The sequence below is a fragment of the Aulostomus chinensis genome, chromosome 19, assembly GCF_037954235.1.
Source record: "Aulostomus chinensis isolate RoL2024-O1b breed Wild chromosome 19, RoL_Achi_v1.0, whole genome shotgun sequence".
Classification (NCBI taxonomy): Eukaryota; Metazoa; Chordata; class Actinopteri; order Syngnathiformes; family Aulostomidae; genus Aulostomus; species Aulostomus chinensis.
The window spans coordinates 2,762,659-2,780,447 of NC_141338.1; the positions used below are offsets into that span (position 1 = coordinate 2,762,659).

The 17,789-nt window shown below is 44.7% G+C and overlaps 1 protein-coding gene across 4 annotated transcripts in view; it reads right to left on the reverse strand.

Moving 5' to 3' along the window:
- The window catches only part of LOC147243660 (tenascin-like), a 59,665-nt gene that overhangs the window by 7,897 nt on the left and 33,979 nt on the right, over positions 1–17,789 (reverse strand). For 3 of the 4 annotated variants that reach the window (XM_086186435.1, XM_086186432.1, XM_086186434.1), the window contains exons 5-12: positions 16,171–17,484; positions 15,001–15,264; positions 14,790–14,905; positions 13,648–13,801; positions 10,659–10,928; positions 10,077–10,262; positions 9,912–10,001; positions 8,566–8,829 (exon numbers count right to left, since the gene is read on the reverse strand). In XM_086186435.1, coding sequence (XP_086042561.1) covers positions 8,566–8,829; positions 9,912–10,001; positions 10,077–10,262; positions 10,659–10,928; positions 13,648–13,801; positions 14,790–14,905; positions 15,001–15,264; positions 16,171–17,484 — 2,658 coding nt within the window. Of the gene's footprint in view, positions 1–701; positions 975–1,061; positions 1,335–2,928; positions 3,202–4,317; positions 4,583–8,554; positions 8,830–9,911; positions 10,002–10,076; positions 10,263–10,658; positions 10,929–13,647; positions 13,802–14,789; positions 14,906–15,000; positions 15,265–16,170; positions 17,485–17,789 lie in introns of all 4 variants that reach the window. The other variant, XM_086186436.1, reaches the window with a different exon arrangement.

The following is a 17,789-nucleotide window of genomic DNA, read 5'->3' on the forward strand; positions in this document are numbered from 1 at the left end:
TTGCTACGAGGTGGATTTGTGACGTCTGGAGGTGTCAGGCTGAGGCTAAGGCTAAGCCAACCTTACCATTTAGCTTCATATCTGACAGATGAAGAAATTATGATGAGTGCAAAGTACAGGGGCCCCGGGAGCTCAACACACCGTGACTTCAGCACAGATGCAACGAGATAAACCACAAGGAAGCTAAGATGCAGCGATGCTCCAAATTTCAATAAGCGGCAAGAACAGAGTTCCCAGAGGGCGGTGGCGACAATGTTCAAACTGAAGCTCTGCACGAGGGCCGACAAGAACTCTTCATATTCACATCTCCATCGGTACGCTATAAAGAATATTAAAAAAGGCAGATTTGTTTTTAAAAATAGGCCTATTAACGATGTCAGCTCAGTCTCTTGCCATGCTTGCAAAGAAATAGATGAAGAAAAGAAAAGGTCACTCTCCGTGAGGGTAACAGCTGTTCTTGCATGCTCCGGTCTGCCAGGAGGTTCCCACTAATCGGAAAACGGACCGCTAAGCTCGATCTCTGAAACATTTTCATGCACCAGAAACGGCCATCAGTTTGAGGTTGTGGCGAATGATGCATGTCAAATTTGCTCCTAATGTGTCCCAGGTGGAAGATGTAGGACTGAGCCTGTGGTGACATTGAAAAAGATGGCTTCTACTTGAACTACAAACGATAACGATGTGAGTAAAATACGCAGTACCTGTGACGGCATGAGATAACACAGAGGGAGTGTGGCGCCCGTGAGAAATACCATACAGTTCGATATCATAGCCTGTGGCGTCCATCAGGTTTGAGATGGTAATGTTACTGCGTTCACCAGGCAGCCTGAACTCCAGCGGGTCAGACTGCTGCTCGGAGTCACTGACCCGGATAACAAAGCCATCAAAGTGGCCTGACACAGTGCTCCAGGACAAGCTGAGGTTATGGGGGCTCACAGACGCAGCAGCTATGGGCCCCAACTGTGGGACATCCTCTGAATGAAGACAAACACAAACATGGCTGTTGAGTGATGAGACGCTGGTGAGTCACATTGTGCTGAGTGGAAGATGTCGTGCGATACCTGTTGTAGCTACAGCAAATAGAGGTGGTGTATTCTGGCCGCCAGTGCTGGCGTACAGCTTTATGTTGTAGCTTGTGCTGGCTTTAAGGCCGGCCATGACAGTGGAGCGCTCGTCGCCCTGCAGAGCGCGTCCCATTGCCTGCGAGGGCAAAGCAGACTCTCTGACTTCTACTATAAAGTTATCAAAAGCCTTCTCTCTGGTCCGCCATGACAGAGAGAAGCGGTCTGAGGTAACGTTAGAAACAACTAGCCTGGACAAAGCAGGCTCTTCAGCTACAGGGGAGAGAAAGATACGGCATAGATTCATTGGTGGAAATAGAAACCATGTATTTATCTCTTTAAAAACAGAAAGTCTGGAGTACGCATGCACGTACATGTTACCTTTACAATAGGAGTACATTCATTAGCATTAGTTACTACTCCCAATGGTTACTGTGTCTTGCTCAGTAATGGTGTTCATGTTAACTAAGCTATTAATCTGAAGGCTACATTTTATACACCATTGAAGCCTAAATGAAGATGCCGTTCATAGCAAGTAGTTCACAGCAAATCTAGTAACTAACAGTTGTCTAAGAGTCCAGTAATTTGCTAATTACTATTAATTGTTATTAATTAACGGCGACGTGCTACAATAAGATGCTAGTGGAATCACTTAAAACAGGAATAGGCGTTGACTGACAGTGAATCAAAACAGTTACTGATCTCTGTTTATGGAGATTAAAGAGCATTCATCACATAAATCGGACATTTTTTCATGATTTTATCCAAAATTGATTCATTTGGTAAAAATCAAAAGATTTCCAATTCCTCAAAAAATGGCTCCTTGGGGTGTGCAGTCAATGTGCGATGAGTCAAACCGTTGAACTGCTCCGTTTCTACCAACTCAGAAATGAACATTTTGACTGGTGATCGTCAAGTTCTCCAGCGAGTCTGGAGCCTTGACCTGCACGTCAGTGAGGAAGCTCAGCGCAAGCTGCCACCAACAGTGTAGGAACAACAACGTTGGAACACGTGTAAAACACGCATCACACATGTTAAACACGCATCACACACGCGACGCATCAATATAGACCTACTTACTTGTGTTACTCACGGTTCAATCATGCTTAGTCAGCACTCTGCTGCAGTCATGACCTGCTCCTGAACGAATGCATGTTTTCAACTCTAGATTAGCGCTCATACAGAGTATTAATACACGTGTAATTATGCTTAAGTAATAGCTTATATAACATGCGTAATTGTTGACAGGTTAGGATTAAGTTAGGGAATATTTTAAAGAACAAGAACGACCTGGTAACCTGGATGACGGCCATTGATCTCAACCTTTACTACACACCAGCCGTACATCGGTGGACGGGTGGAGGGTTGGACCTAAAATAAACATTTACAAAAACATTCTTTTGTCATTTACACGGATGTGAACCTCTTAACATGCATGTTAATCGGTATATTTTTAGACCTTATAACGATAATAGTTAAAACCCTTGTGTTAAGGGTTATCAACAGCATTTCATACACAAAGACCTGTATAAATTAATAACCTGGTTAATTTGAACACCGTGAGAAAACGTAGACACATTCGTTAGCTTTTAAATACCATTACTACGCCGAGGAGTTTGTGCTCCCGCCGCCGTTCGTCTGTCCATTGGCAGGTTTGCTAAAAAACAACCACGCCGACTTCCATGAAACTCGGTGGAGGGCTGCAGGACGGCCCAAGAACAAATCCGTTGGATTTGGGGTCAGACATATTTGGTGTAATGTAATGAATGTACACTTATTGTAAAAACGTATCCAAGTATTTACAAGTTACTCATCAATAACTTATTCAGAGTATGGCTGCTGGTAAATATTCTTAAAATCAGAATACCTGTTGATGCAACAATACTGACAGCCCTTGTTCGGGATCCCTTGTACGTTCCATAGAGGTAGGCTACATAGTCAGTGCTGGGCCTGAGCCCCGTGACATCATAGGACGTCACATTATGGGATATGTTATATTCCTTTGGCGTCATCAGCCAATCAGAATCAATAATCTCCAGGATAAAACCGTCCAGCGCTCCTTCAGTGCCGTTCCAGGCGATTGAAAAGCTCTCGGATGTTAAGTTTGTCACAAATATTTTGCCGAGCACCGTTTGATACACTAAAGGAAGAAACCAAGATTAGAGTTTGATCAGGAGACACAAACATCAGATACATGGAGCAGGATTGTGAACTGCTGGGGTTGAAAAAAAAAAAAAATCCTCCACCAAAGTCAAGTGGCGAGGGCTGAGGCTAATACACATGAACGCTACGGGAAGATACACAGAAGCCTGCAAGACAAAGAACTGCTTTTTGAGATGACATGAGTGCTTTTTTAAAAACAAAACCAGAAACGTGAACATGAGGCTCAGGAAGAGCGATAACAGACGAAAAAGCCTCTTCCATGCATGTGGAATAAGCCTTGATCATGCGCTGAACACTCACGATGTTGCATCAGAGCAAAACTGACCCTGTGCAAAACACGTTTGACATGCATTGAATGAAACGCGGTCAGTTGCGTGCAAACATGCAGTGTTTGAGGCATCATTCAAACGTCAGGCCAGGTTGCGCTGTCGCCAACCTCGCGTGAAATCGCCAGGATTTTACCTTGATGAGGACAGGAAGGTTTAATCATTTGCCACCTAGCAGTTCAGAGGGAGACGGGGGTATTTACATTCGGCGACAACACTCAACTACCTCAGTGTCACTCAAGCAAACTGCAGTTGCTACCACATCCAGAGGCAAATGATCCGTCAAGGTTAATCAATTACACACTGAATGATGGGATGAGATGAGATGGTCACGCTGTCACTGGGTGACAGGCGGGAGGGGTGAAGGTTATTGGTTTGCTTTTGCGATCATTGCAGCACATCAGCGTCAAACCGCACCACGATGCAGGGGATGGTAGAGGGAGGGGCTTCATGCATTTTGGTAACTGGGATGGAGGGTGCAGTCGGGGGTGGAGTGAGGAGGGAAGATTTGAGGGGCGTTTGCTCGGCTCAGTGATGCGGCACGGGAGCCCATCACCCTGCCCTCTCTCAGCTAGACAGAAACAGTGGCTGGAGGGTAAGAATGGTAATGACATGTTGGTTAAGATGGAGGCCGGGGGGGGGGGTGGTGTTGAAGAGACGTGATTGGGTTCTCGTTTCATGCACTGAGCTTAAATGTTCCACTGTGATTATCAATCAAAACCAAATAAAGGAAAAGAGAGAACGCAGGAATTCTCAGCAGCAGGTACCTGTGATGGCTTCAGTGTACAGGGGCTCTAGAACCTCGCCCTGTTGCACCCCATACAGCCCAACCATGTAGCTGGTGTTGGGGTTCAGCCCGGAGATGCCCAGGCTGAACGCGTCCCCGGACAAGGTGAGGTTCTTGCTCTCTGCCATATTCTCCAAGTTTGTTACCTCTATGACAAAACTGTCAAACTCGCCGCCCACGGCGCTCCAGGACGCCGTGAAGCCGTCCCACGTATTGTCAGAAATAGTGAGGTTCACGACCGTGGGCTTCGGCTCCGCTAGATAGACAGATCAAAGCGGGGGTCAACTGGATGGCAAGATGGGTCACAACATTCGTGGTGCAAAACTTCAAAGCATCATCGCAGTAAGCACAACAGAGCATTTGGGCCAAAGATTTAAAAACTATATATATATATATATATATATATATATATATATATATATAAATTGTTCTCGATGTTGAAATATATATATGCATATATATTTCAACATCGAGAACAATTTTGAATTTTAAAATTTTGAAAATTTGGAGGGACAAAAAAGCATAAATATTTAGAACTTTTCAAAATCATGTACAAATTTAAGAGAGAAACATGAATACTTTGAGAACAAAAGTGGTATTATTTCAATGTTTCATCCTGTTAGAAAACCCATAATATTGAACCTCAGACCAGAACTAAACAACAATTCAGTTTCACCGACTGGACTCAGAAACTTATCACAATGTCACTGTAGAATAGACTAAGGTTTATTTTTATATGAAATTGTATGCAAATGAGCAAAACAGTTGATATTGACTCATTTACAGTTATGAAAGAAAACAAAGTATTTATAATTTAAGATTAAAAGCAGAGTTTTACTGCTTATTTTTCAAGGTTATTAACAATTTACATGAGAAATCGTGGCTACCGTTGATACGTTATCGAGCCTTTTGTTGAGCCTTGGACTGCATCTGCCATTTTCAAGGAGCTTCAGATTGGTTTTATGTACCACATTAAAAAACAAACAAATACGAAACAGATATGGGTCAATTATTTTCAGCATCCACACAACCAGTGACGTGGTTTGATCGTGACGCAGTAATCGAGGAAACTTCATTCTCAAAATATTCACTTTCTCGAAATGTTACGGCCTCAACAGCAAAAAAAAAAGAAAAGAAAAAAAAAAGTTGTCAGCCCAAATACTCTGGAAACATGAAGCAAAACTATTAAAAGAAAGCATCTTCCAGCTGTGGAAACAAACAACACAGTGCAGCCAGCCTTGAATATTTAGCGCATGGTAGGTAGTGATGATGCTCCATGTACCTGTCGTAGCAAAACCTTTGAGAAGCAAAGAGTTCTTCCCCTCCACCAGCCCTCGCAACATAATATCATAGTGCGTCGAGGGGGACAAACCCTCTATTTCAGCTTCACTCACACTTCCTGGTAGCGCGGTCACACGTGACACTCCTGATGGAGCATTGAGCTCTACCAAAAAGCTACCATACGCCTCGCCTGGTGCCGACCAAGCCAGGCTTACGCTAGTGGAAGAGATATTTGTGACTGTGAGGTTCCCCGGTACTTCCAGGCTCGAGCTCTTGGGCTCGGAGCTCATCGCTGTGGTATCAGAGGAGGACGGAGCCTCAGTGTTCTGAGGACGGAAAGAACCTGTGGCTGGTACTGCACCACTGTCCCCGGCGGACTGAGGGGGTGATGGGGCGTCTTTGATTTTCTGGGTACGTGCCGAGGTAGGCTTGGGTGCTACAGTGAATAAAAGAAGGTTAAAGAATGCATTTGGTCTGCCTCAGATGAGGAGTTATAAAATCCTGTGAAGAAAAAATGGAGTTAAAACAAGGCGTGGCGGAACCCCCCCCCCCCCCCCCCCCAGAATTTGCGTTAAATAATAATTCACCAAAGTATATCACTTTCACCTGAGACAATAATTCCCTGTTCTCTGAATTAGATAATATTTAAGGAAAACATTATATTTTTTCCCCTTTTTGAGACTAACAAGATACATTTTTCATAAAAATACTTTATTGTAAACAACAATAAGCTTTCCATCTGACGTGTCTATGAAAAACTGACAAACCATGACTCAAAAATAAGAGTAGCTCCCAATTTTTCAAAATAAAAGTGGATTACAAAACATGGAAGATTTTTTTTTTTTTTTTTTTTTACAAAAAAACCCCCTCTCAAGCATGAATAAGAAGCTTCTCTTGAGATTTTGCTTTATCTTGTTAAAAAAACATGGCAGAAACTTATTAATTCAGGAAAAACAAGGACATTTATTCTCTCTTAGGTGACGGTAATACGCTTCCATAGAAACTCATCTGACAAATTTCCATGAGGTTTTCATCATCGTCACAAAACCGGACTCGTCATCTTTGTTTTGTGTTCCATCACCAAGCCTCTTCTGACTGGTTCATGCAGAACAGCAAAGAAATTAATGGCATTTGCGTCAGTGCCATTAATTTTTGAAGGCTGTGTGTAGCCCACAGGAGCGGAAGTACACAGCAGCTTCAAATGAATGGTGAAGCCATGCACAGCCGTGTTGTGCCTGCTGTACTGCAAAAAATGAAATCATTTGTCTGTCGCTGAGAGTGACATGGTGCCATTTGCTCCTGCAGCCTCATTTAACTGAGCACATGAGACTGAGGACGATGAAATTAGTTGCGCAGGCTTTCGGGGAACAAGAGAGCGGCTCTGACAAATGAACATGCAGGACGACATCAGGGCAGCCATTCTTTTACAGGAAGCTATTAATGGCTGAGGGAGTTCATTGTTGCCATGACAGCAAACTCTGGATTTGTTCTGATCTGCACATTCTGTTACAAAACTGAAGCCTTCGAAGGAGTTCAAATCATAGACTGTCTCGAAGAAGTGGACGAAGCCCATGAGTCACCCAGTGTCCTGTTTGAATCCTTGGGTTCGGCCATCTTGGCTTCTTTAGTGTGTGTGTGTGTGTGTGTGTGTGTGTGTGTGTGTGTGTGTGTGTGTGTGTGTGTGTGTGTAAACAGCCAGTTTCAGACCTGTGAGCTCTGTTCATCTTTTATGGACTCTATGGGTCAAATAAGCGAGACAACACCGTCCTACTCCATCATGCCAAAAGTCATGCAGCTGATTGTGATTGAAATGGCTCAGCGAACTCAATGAGTAACATTCCAGCATGCAAATCATGACACTGCTGAGCTGAGCCGCCACCCGACCTCTAGAGAGAAGGACCACCATTTCCACGGAATATCCATTCCATAAAAGAAGCTTATACCTGTGACTGCAACAGCGTCCAGCAGCGCAGATCTTTGGCTACTGGTTATTCCATTAAGTGTTAACTGATATTCTGTTGATGCATTCAAGCCTTGGATTCTAAAACCAGTGGCATTCCCGGGAAGCTGGATCTCTCTCACGTCTGACAAATGCGGAATCTCTGCATATTCTACTGCAAAACTATCAAAGAGGCCGTGAGCCTCTAGCTTCCACGAGAGGTCAAATCCATCGGTCGTGATGCCCGAGATAGTCAGCGCTCCAGTCTCCTCCTTGGGCTCGCTCACAGAGAGCTGCGACTCAGAGGAGTCTAAATACGCGAAGCTAACGACATTGTCCAGTGAGCCTGTAGGGGTCGCTGGCTCACCGCCGTCTGAGTCAGATAAATAAAATGTGAAAGACGCTACAAGAAACACAAAGAGGCACAAATCAAGACAGCGTCGTGTGGGTGTCAGGAGCTGTTCATGTTCTAGGTAAGCGAGATGCTGATAGCGTGTTCATGAGCGACTGGGAAATGGGAAAGTTCCAGCCTTTGAAGTCACAACACATGGGAGGAAGTCATGCGTGTGCTGTCTAGTTTTTGCAGAGGCTAACGTTAGCTTTGGACTTCTAACGATTACAATTACCCCTCAAAAATCACTCACGTGTCGTTCATTTGTCAAGATTATCTGGCCAAAGGAAATGTGCAGGTCTCCTAAACATCTATGCTCGAATATCGCATTTGATCAAGAGGAACCACGGCAATGCTGACTAGGCCAACGGCTACACCTCATCCCTGCAGGCCTCACCTCATCACTCTAAAGAGGCTCTGTCTATCTCTGAGAGGGAGTGTTCCGACTTCCCAGCTACATGAACACGCTGTAAATCCAAGGTTTTGTTTTGCTGTGCAGTCATTTAAAAATAAACCAGCTGAATACCAACAAACCGATGATGAAGAAAAGTAAACAATCATACACTCCTTTGGGAAGGAGGCAAATCATTACAGCTTGATTCACACTCTCCACCCACCTGTGGATCCCGTCAGAGTCACAGGTGTGCTCTTCTTGTTACCCCTCTCTGCAGTCAAGCTGACGGTGTAGCTCATTCCAGGAGTCAGGTTACGTAAGATATGGTTGGTGGCTGTGGCGGGGAGCTCCACCTCCTGCACCTGCCCGTCTCTGGAGACGTACACCAGCCTGTAGCCTGTGACCTTGGCCCGAGGTTTCCTCCACCTCAAGTTCATGGAGGTGTGCGTGGACTTGGTTTGCTCAAACGTTCTGGGAGGGTCAATGTCTACCGGGAGAGGCGTGAACCCGGCAAAGAGACAAGGATAAAGTGGAGGAAACACAGCAAAGAATTTTTAGGTTCTGAGAATATCATCATGCAGTGTTCCAGCAGGAAGCTGTTTTTGTGTTCCCAGAAGTGTTCTCTCTAAAGATAGACCTTACGGGAACATGATCTAAAATAATGGAATAATTAGGGCCCTGCTGCCAGATACATGGATGCACTGTTTACATGGTGTGAAGCTTAACTTCCGGGTAGTGGAGTCCTGGCGGGACACCAGCACGGGGTCACACCCTCGGCCTGGACTTGATTTCCTCAAGTAGCGTAGCTGGATGAGGAGGATGAGGGTTGGACTGGACAACCACTTGGAGGTTTTGTCAGTTTGTCAATCGTGAGCTCATTGAGATGTCAAACAGCAGGGAAAAAAAACCTTCTTTATGAATTCAAGGCATCTAACAATGAGTCACTGGTAAACAAATCATCACATTATTTTGGGGTGAGGTATCAGTTTACTGCATTCAACTACATTTTGCCGCAAAGATTTACATATTTTAGACAATTAGGCTTTTCAAGCAGCATTTTTCCTTGCAATAGTGCTTTTAACACTGCTGCACTGATACTTTTGGGACGTTTCGAGTCAGTTGCTGCTGTTCTGGATTTTAAAAGCTGTGCATAAATTATGTTGAGTGTCAAAGAATCCCCAGGACTCGTGAGGAGAACTCTATCAATGTCAAAAAGGGATTACCGTAATTTGGTTCGCTCAAATTTGGAAGTACTTTATGATTACTATAAGGGAAATATTTACTTGGCATCAATTAGCTTAATGAGAATTATGGGAAGTCTTTTGGCAAGGAATTGAATATGAGGGATAAATATGGCGGACTTCAGCCACTGCGTCCCACACTGTCAGGAAAATAAACTGGAACTTGTGCAGAAATGTTTAGTCTTGATTCATTTCTATAAATCACTTTTAAAAGCGTTACTTTCATCTCCCAACCCAGCTTCTATGAGCGTAACCTGTCTGTGTATTTATGAAGAGTTGTGAAGGTGAAGGGAGTGTGTTTGGACAGCTGCTCTGCCGTGTGTCTCACCCGTCGCCGCGTTCACAGTAGCAGGGAGACTCTCCCTCTCATTCTTCAAGGCAGTCACGCCGATCCCGTACTCGGTGCCTGGCTTTAGTCCTGCCGTACAGAGACAGGGGGACAAGTTGCTTACAGATGTCTGGAAGTTGTGCTGTTGTGATAAACAACACTTACCAGTGATGGTAGCCCTGGTGGTGTCACCTGGTCCTCGCGGGAACAGCTCCTCACCGTGAGCGGCTCCAGATAGAGGGCTGTATTTCACTCGATAGCTGCCAACATCCGTCTGGGTGTTACTCCACTCCAGAGTGATGCTGTTGTCGGTCTGGGACACAGCCTGGAAGTCCTTAGGGGCATCCAGAGCTGCAGTCATGAAAAAATACCAGCATTTTACTCATAAATACACAAAGAAGATGAAATACTAGTGGCTCAAGAACGTAAGAGCTGGACAGACACTTTGAGATTTAATTTTTCACTCAACACCATTTAGTGCGTGGTTCTACTGTAGCTTTGTTTCCAAAAAAATAAGGTAGTGGTGTTATTTCCACCATGTATTTTAGTGTACTGTTAACAAGTCAAATGAAAGGAACAAAATCATCCTTGTGTTATTGTGTCTTTCAGTATTTTTGGACTTTCTGATTTGTTTCCTCGCCCAGGACCTACTACAGAACACAGGTTTAAAAAAAAAACGCTGTGTAGTTTGTTTGTTTCTTAAATGCGTGAAAATATAAAATGCACCTACTGCAATAACAAACCGACCTGTAGTGAAGGTGGTGATGACTGGGTCACTGCCTGCGTCTCCGCTCCTGGAGACCAGGGACACCTTGTACTCAGTGTCCGGCCTCAGGTTGGCGATGCTGTGCTGTTTGTCTGGAGGGAAGATCTCTACACTGGTTTCACCTGAAGGGTCGGAGCTGGGCCCGTACAACATGGTGATTCTGTCCGTCGGCACCACCGGCTGAGCCCAGCTGACCAGAGCCGAGGAGTCGGTCACATCTTTTACCTGCAACTGTCGGGGGCCGTCAATCTCTGGAGTAGGAATTCAGGTGGGGGAGGAGAGTGGTGAAGATGAGTCAGTAGGAGGTTGAGGGTAAGAAGAGACGCATCAGAAATATTCCATTCACCTCCCGGAGATGGTCGTCACACAACATGTGTATCATATAACAATAAGAGAGGCTAACTTACAACCCCTGGAGCTTTGGTGCTCAGGCCTTAATTAAGGCTGCAAGCAGCGACAAGTGAGACCTTGCGAATGTCCCAGGGTTTGGTTGTTCCTTTAGAGCCAGGAGGAAGTCAGACCTGACCATGCCTGGATTTTGTATGACAGAGCAAACTAATGCTGCAGTGTGGTGTGAATACCACTTCCTGCATCCCATAGTTGGCGTGCTTACAGTATATGATGTTGCTGTGCATCAAATGAAGACCAGTGGTGTGTTCCATCAGGCTTCCTTCCCGTAACAACGAGGTGGTGTCTTGGTTTAAATTCAGCTTGCCTCCAGGTCAGGATTCTCATCAAAAGTTGTTGACTTGGTAATTAAAGACCTGATTTTATTGTTTTGTCCTCTGTTGTAAAATGTCAAAATTGTCTGCCTCAACGCGGTAACACTGTGACACATCGTCACATTATCAATATGTGTCTGACCGAAATTTGAGATGGATCCAATGACCCAGCAGGAGGAGGACATCCACAAAAATCTGCCCAAATGTAATGGGTTCATCCTTGGCCTGTTCTACACCCCTCCACCAGCTCAGGAGACCATGGGCGCGGAGCTTCTGTATAACCCTGCAGAGAAAGGCACCCACCTTTTAATATCCGACTTTCACATGTAACTCAACCCTACAACATTCTAGACCTTGGAAAAAAAGTTCACAAGTTATCACCTGATAAATCTCGCAGTATTTAGCAGTGTAAAGTGTTTTAAAATCTGCTGTTTGGTTGCTCGTTCCCACGCTGGTGCACCGGTAGTGATGCATTTTATGTCAACCAGCAATAATTGGATTGCCAGAGCTTGGCTGTTTTTGCTATAAGCGGAAAAACCAACAAAGTGCCTGAGGTAAGTTTTTGGTATGGATGCTTGTGATAAAAACACACCTTGGCATTCAGAGAAGGGATTACTGTACGAAACAGACAGATTAATGATGTGAACAAACACAGATAATAATCTAGATTGCTTTTCCTCGCTGGAAAGCGCTGAAAAAAGAGAAGGGACTGGGGGAGTGTTTGGACGCTTTTCCCCCTTTATTCCTTGTTTTCTTGGGAAGGTTTGAAGAAATCACTCCAGGAGTAATGCCTCTGGGCATGCAAGTGCACTTGTCAACAGCATTGAGCTTTTTGTAATTACTCATGCTGCCAGAAGGGGGAGACAAAAAGTGCCAATGTTTCCTCCTCAGCAACACATTGGCTACACAATTCGGAGTAAAAAATATCAGCAAATGTGCATTAATGATGAGTTCCAGTAAACATCATTAATCTTTGCTGAATCAAGACAGAGTTGGTACGAAAGATTTAACACCACTTCTGTCATTCATTGTTTATGTAGAGCTACATGCTGAATAGAACGCGCAAAACCTGCAGGACACTCCTGTAGGTCGAGGTAACGCTCTTTCAGAAATGCATAAAATTAACCACAGACTACACACTGTACATTTCTGTACTGCTTGACGCATCAGTGTTGGAGTTCAGCGTGTAAGAATTCGTGCCATGCACAGATTAGACGGATCCCACACACGTCCCCCGTGGCGCTAAGACTCTGGCTTCAACTCTGCTTGTACTGCAGAGGACTTCAGACCGGGACTCTTATCAAAAGCATGAAACTCAAAAAAGGTCATTTACTTGCTGTCACAAGGTGGCGCTACAACTTATCTCTTCCTAAATGTATAGGATGGATTCTTCCTTGGCCCATCCTACACCCCTCAAACAAATCGAATGGAAATCGTCCGTATGGTTTTCAATGTCGGTAAAAGGCTGCGATGCCGGTAAAGAGTAAAAATTGTCACTGTGAGAACAAGTTACATGTTTGAGAACAATGTAACACTTTCTCCCACTCTGGACGTGATGCCAACTATTCTAGCAATGTCAACATGATTTAAGGAATTCATGTTCGATTCATGCTTCCGGTCTGCTCCAAACTGTGTGTAATCTTTCTTGGCCAGTGTTCAACCTCTCCTCCATCGCTGAAACCGGTGCAGTAGTTTTTGCGTAATCCTGCTGACATCCAAACAGACAGACAGATGTGGGTGAACACTTAACCTTCTTGGCACAGCTAATAAATGACCTCAGAAATTAAATGGTGCAATACTCCGGGAGTCCATCAACGGACCTGTAAAAGGAATTACTTTTCCATGCACAGGGACATTCGTATAGCCTGGCGGGCCGTATCGATTGCTTAAGCATCTGGACGCGATTCAGAACGTAACGTATGGAGTAACGCTGCAATAAAGGTTTCAGTGAGCCGAGCGCAAGAGCTGAGATGATTTAGTGACGGAGAGAAAACAAGTGGTCATGCTTGGCTGAGGGCCAGTTTGCCTGAGCTATTACTTTTCATGTTAAATCTGAGGATGTTACTACGGGGAATCAGCTGGGGGTTCCTGTTGTACCTCTAAAAACTCACTGAAGCTTCGTGCTATTGTGACATCATAGTGTTTCTTTTACACTGTGCTGAAGTGAAGTCAAGGTTTCCCGTGTCTCATCGTAGCTGCCCGGTGACCCGTGATCGTCTCCGACTGGAACTTAAGTCTAAAAACTCACTGGTTGTGATTTTTGTGGACACCGAGGGTCCTCTGGTGTTGTTCTTGATGATGCGGATGGAGACCTCGTACTCCTGACCTGGTCCGAGGCCTGACTGTACGAAATGGTTTTCAGAGGCCGGAAGGGTGCTCACAACTTTTCCGTTTTCTTCTTTCTGCAAAAAATAAGAAAGAAAAATCACGCGGGATCAGCTTACAGAGGGTCAGAGGCATTCATTACTCACATGGAGCTCGTCAGTATTCATGTCAGTCCTTAATAGTCTCACAAGTTAAGTCAAACCGTTTAATCTACAACAATCCAAGGACGTTTTGGGGACATTGTGTTGCCTTCACAAACATTTTTTTCGAACTTTACTCTATGCTTAGGGAGAATGTTCTAGTAACACATTCAAACTTGCCACGAATATATCATCACAACAATGCAAATACTATTCTCAAAACATTTTTAAGGGAAAAAACATTTCCAGCTGGGTATATAATGTGGCTGGTTATTAATTAGATTGAGGGAACCAGTTATATCTTGAGGCCACAAAATATTCTCCCCTCTCTGGAGTCACTCTGGGACTCGGTGCTCTTTAAATCCAAACCAAATCAGTCTAATCAGTATGGAATACAGATGATAAATGGAAATGGTATGTTTGGCAATTATGAAACTTCTGATTGATTGGGGAAAAGAAAGAATGGAACAATGCTTCCAGCAAGAAATTGAGCTCTGATCACACATCCAAGTTTGAATAGCTGCCAATTTAAAGAGCAGACGATCCCGGGAGAGGACAGCTGTCTGTGCAATGAAGTAAAAATGTACACAAAATTCAGGAAAGGGACAATATATTCAATAACAGGTGCAAACTGCCATAGATGCAAAAATCCCAAAAGGTCTGGAGACCCTTCAGCCAGGACAGTAATTTCTTTTCAAAGACTTCCTGGCTTGGTTTTTCAGCAGCAGATTTACCCGCAATATATGACATCCAGACTTGCCTTACTTGCCTCAATGAGGTTTTCATATGTCAAAGCAATTTTACTGGTTAGCACTTAAATAATTCCATCTTTTTTAGGAGACTTCCAATGGATGATCACCTCTCTGGTTTTCCGGGTGGTTAATAAAAAAACCTGGGCAACCCTTCAAAAGAGGCAATGACTGACCGTGTTGCGGAAAAAGATCTCCCAGCCATCAAAGGGGATGTCCAGCTGGTCCCACATGACATCGACTGACGTCTCTTGCACTAATTTGAATCTTACACCCTCTGGCTGTGGAAGAGCTGGAGGGATATTAGCAAACAATCATTTCTTTTGCCCAACATGTTTGTTAATCTTTTTGTTAAAGTACTCTGGCACGGAGACCACCGTGTGGTACCTGTGGCCACCCTTGCAGTGACAGGGACGCTCCTCTTGTTGCTAAGAATGGCGTAAACGTTGATCTGATATTCAATGCCTGGTTCCAGCTCTTTGACGGTTGCAGCTGTTTTGTCGCCAGGCACGGTAAACTCCCGGTGGAGACCACCCGGACTGGTGGGCACATACGCCACAAGGTACTCAGTCACCAGCATGTCATTGTTCCAGGACAGGTCCACTGTGTCCGAGGTGACCTTGTCAACATTCAGGTCCTTGGGAGGAGATACTGGGAAGCAAAAAGCATCGTCTGAGACAGTTTCTGTCTTAAAATACTGAATATCATCCACACGCAGCTGATGCAAACTCCAGAAGCACATCTGGCTGTGGTGTGACCAACTGCCAAAGAGTGTGAATAAAGTGCAGACAACGGTCAACCAAAAACCTCTTTTATTTTCACTTAAATATTTTCTGCTTGGATGAGCGGTGAATGAATTTTAAAAATAGGGAGGGATGAAATCACTCAGTATATTCTTCAACGTTACGTCACGTTTTAGGGTGTTTAAACTTCCTCATGTTCTGGATACCTGAGTTAACTCTCAGTGAGCCATGGGAATTATCTCTAGATCCTGCGTCTCACCCTTGACAGTATGAATTAATCAAGCTTGTAGAGGTCAATATCCAAGTTGTGCTCCAGCAAAAAAAAAAATTGCAAATATTTTAGCTTATTTATTTTTAGCTTATATATGATTTTAATGTTTTTTTTAAGCTCATATTTTTGACTCCAAGTTTTCATTTTAGCTTGTTTGGCTTAAACTTTAGCATAAAGTTACCTTTAATGTACACTTAATTTAATTGTTGTTTTTTGCTTAATATTTGAACTTTTAGACATTACTCAGCTCATATTTTCACTTTTCAGTTCCACTTACGGCTGTTTACAGCTTTAGCTCGTAGGCCTAGCTGTTCTTTTTTTTATAGCTCGCATTCTAAGTTACAGTTGTTTGCGTCTTTTAGGTCACATTTTAGCTTGGATTTTTCCCCCATACTTTTCTGATAAAGTCAGTACAAAGTTGAAAGACATCTGGGTGAGAACCCTTCTGAAGGGACCACTGGAACCATCTTTGAGAACCCCTGATCCAGTTGACACATGGAAACTTTCAGATGTATAGTTTGTGAACTGAACAGAGCTTCTAACCTTCGGAGCAGTCCGTCCCGATGTATCCCTCGTCACAGGCGCACTGGCCATTCACACAGCGGCCTTTTTCCTGGCAGTTGTTGAGGCAGCTCAGCTCTGCACAGCTCTCTCCTTCGTATCCACCCTCACATGTGCACCTTCCGTTGACGCAGCGCCCCCTGTTGTTGCAGTTATCCGGACAAGCGAGCACAGAGCAGTCGTCTCCAGAGTAACCTTCCTGGCAGGCGCACTTGCCTTCGACACAATAACCCCTGGCGAGACAGTCGTTAGGACAAGCCTTCTGACTGCAGTCTTCCCCAGCGAAGCCTTCGTCACAGACACACTGTCCATCGATGCACCGACCACGGCTACGGCAGCTGTTAGGGCAGCTCAGCTCACTGCAGTCCTCACCAGTGAAGCCTGCGTGACACTCACAACGTCCAGCGATACACTCCCCACGGCCGTAGCAATTTGAGGGGCAGGTCTTGATGCTACAGTCCTCACCGGTGAAGCCTTCCTCGCACACACACTGGCCGTTAACACAACGCCCTCTCTTTTGGCAGTTGCTTGGACAGGAAAGCTCTGAGCAATCCTCCCCCTGGAAGCCAATATCACATGAACACTGTCCGTTGATGCACTGGCCTCTGTGGTTACAGTTGTTCAGACATGCTAACTGGCTACAGTCTTCCCCTTGGTAACCAATGTCACAGATACACATCCCATTGAAGCAGGTACCCCTGTCGTTACAGTCGTTAAGGCAGGTGAGTTGAGAGCAGTCTATGCCGCTGTACCCAGCGGTGCAGACGCACTGGCCATCGACACAGAAGCCATTGCTGTGGCAGTTGTTGGGGCAGGTGCGTTCTCCACAGTCCTCACCTTTATACCCCTCGTCACACTGGCAGGTGCCATTAACACAACGCCCACGGTCGTTGCAGTCTTTAGGACACAGGAGTTGAGAGCAGTCCTGACCAGTCCAAGGTTTGTCACATAGACAAACTCCATCTTTACAGCGGCCACGGCCTTGGCAGTTGTTGACACACTTGCTGAGAGAGCAGTCTTCACCAAAGAAACCATCCAAGCAGATGCAAATGCCTCCCACACACTCACCGTGTGCGCCACAGTCCACAGGACAAACCTCCAGTCTGCAGTCTTCCCCAGAGAATCCCTTGAAGCACTCACATTTTCCATCCACACAAAGGCCCCGGTCCTGGCAGTTATTGGGACACTCGGGCTCAGTGCAGTTGGGACCCTTCCAGCCAGGCTCACATCTACAGCCACAGGTTTCAGCACTGTAGTTTCCATGACCGTTGCAGAATGGCTTTGTTCCCATGTCACCTTTGATGGATAGAGACATGTTTTTATATTTAATTTCTTTGTTCTTCCACTTCATTTCAAATGTACTGTGTAATATCGTATGTGGCTTTGCATTTCTCTATTTCATAGCGCAAGTTTGTCTTCATTTTTGAAATACAATCAGCTTGAGATTTTCTGTCTTTGAGCCAATTTATTGCACTTTGAACGTTACCTTGTGCGTAGGGGACAGATCGGAATAAATCTTGCCAGAGAATGAATGAATTTGTCAAACACGCTCCAAGTTTTACAGCAGCAACTATTGCAGAATACGTCCCACGTTCACAGCT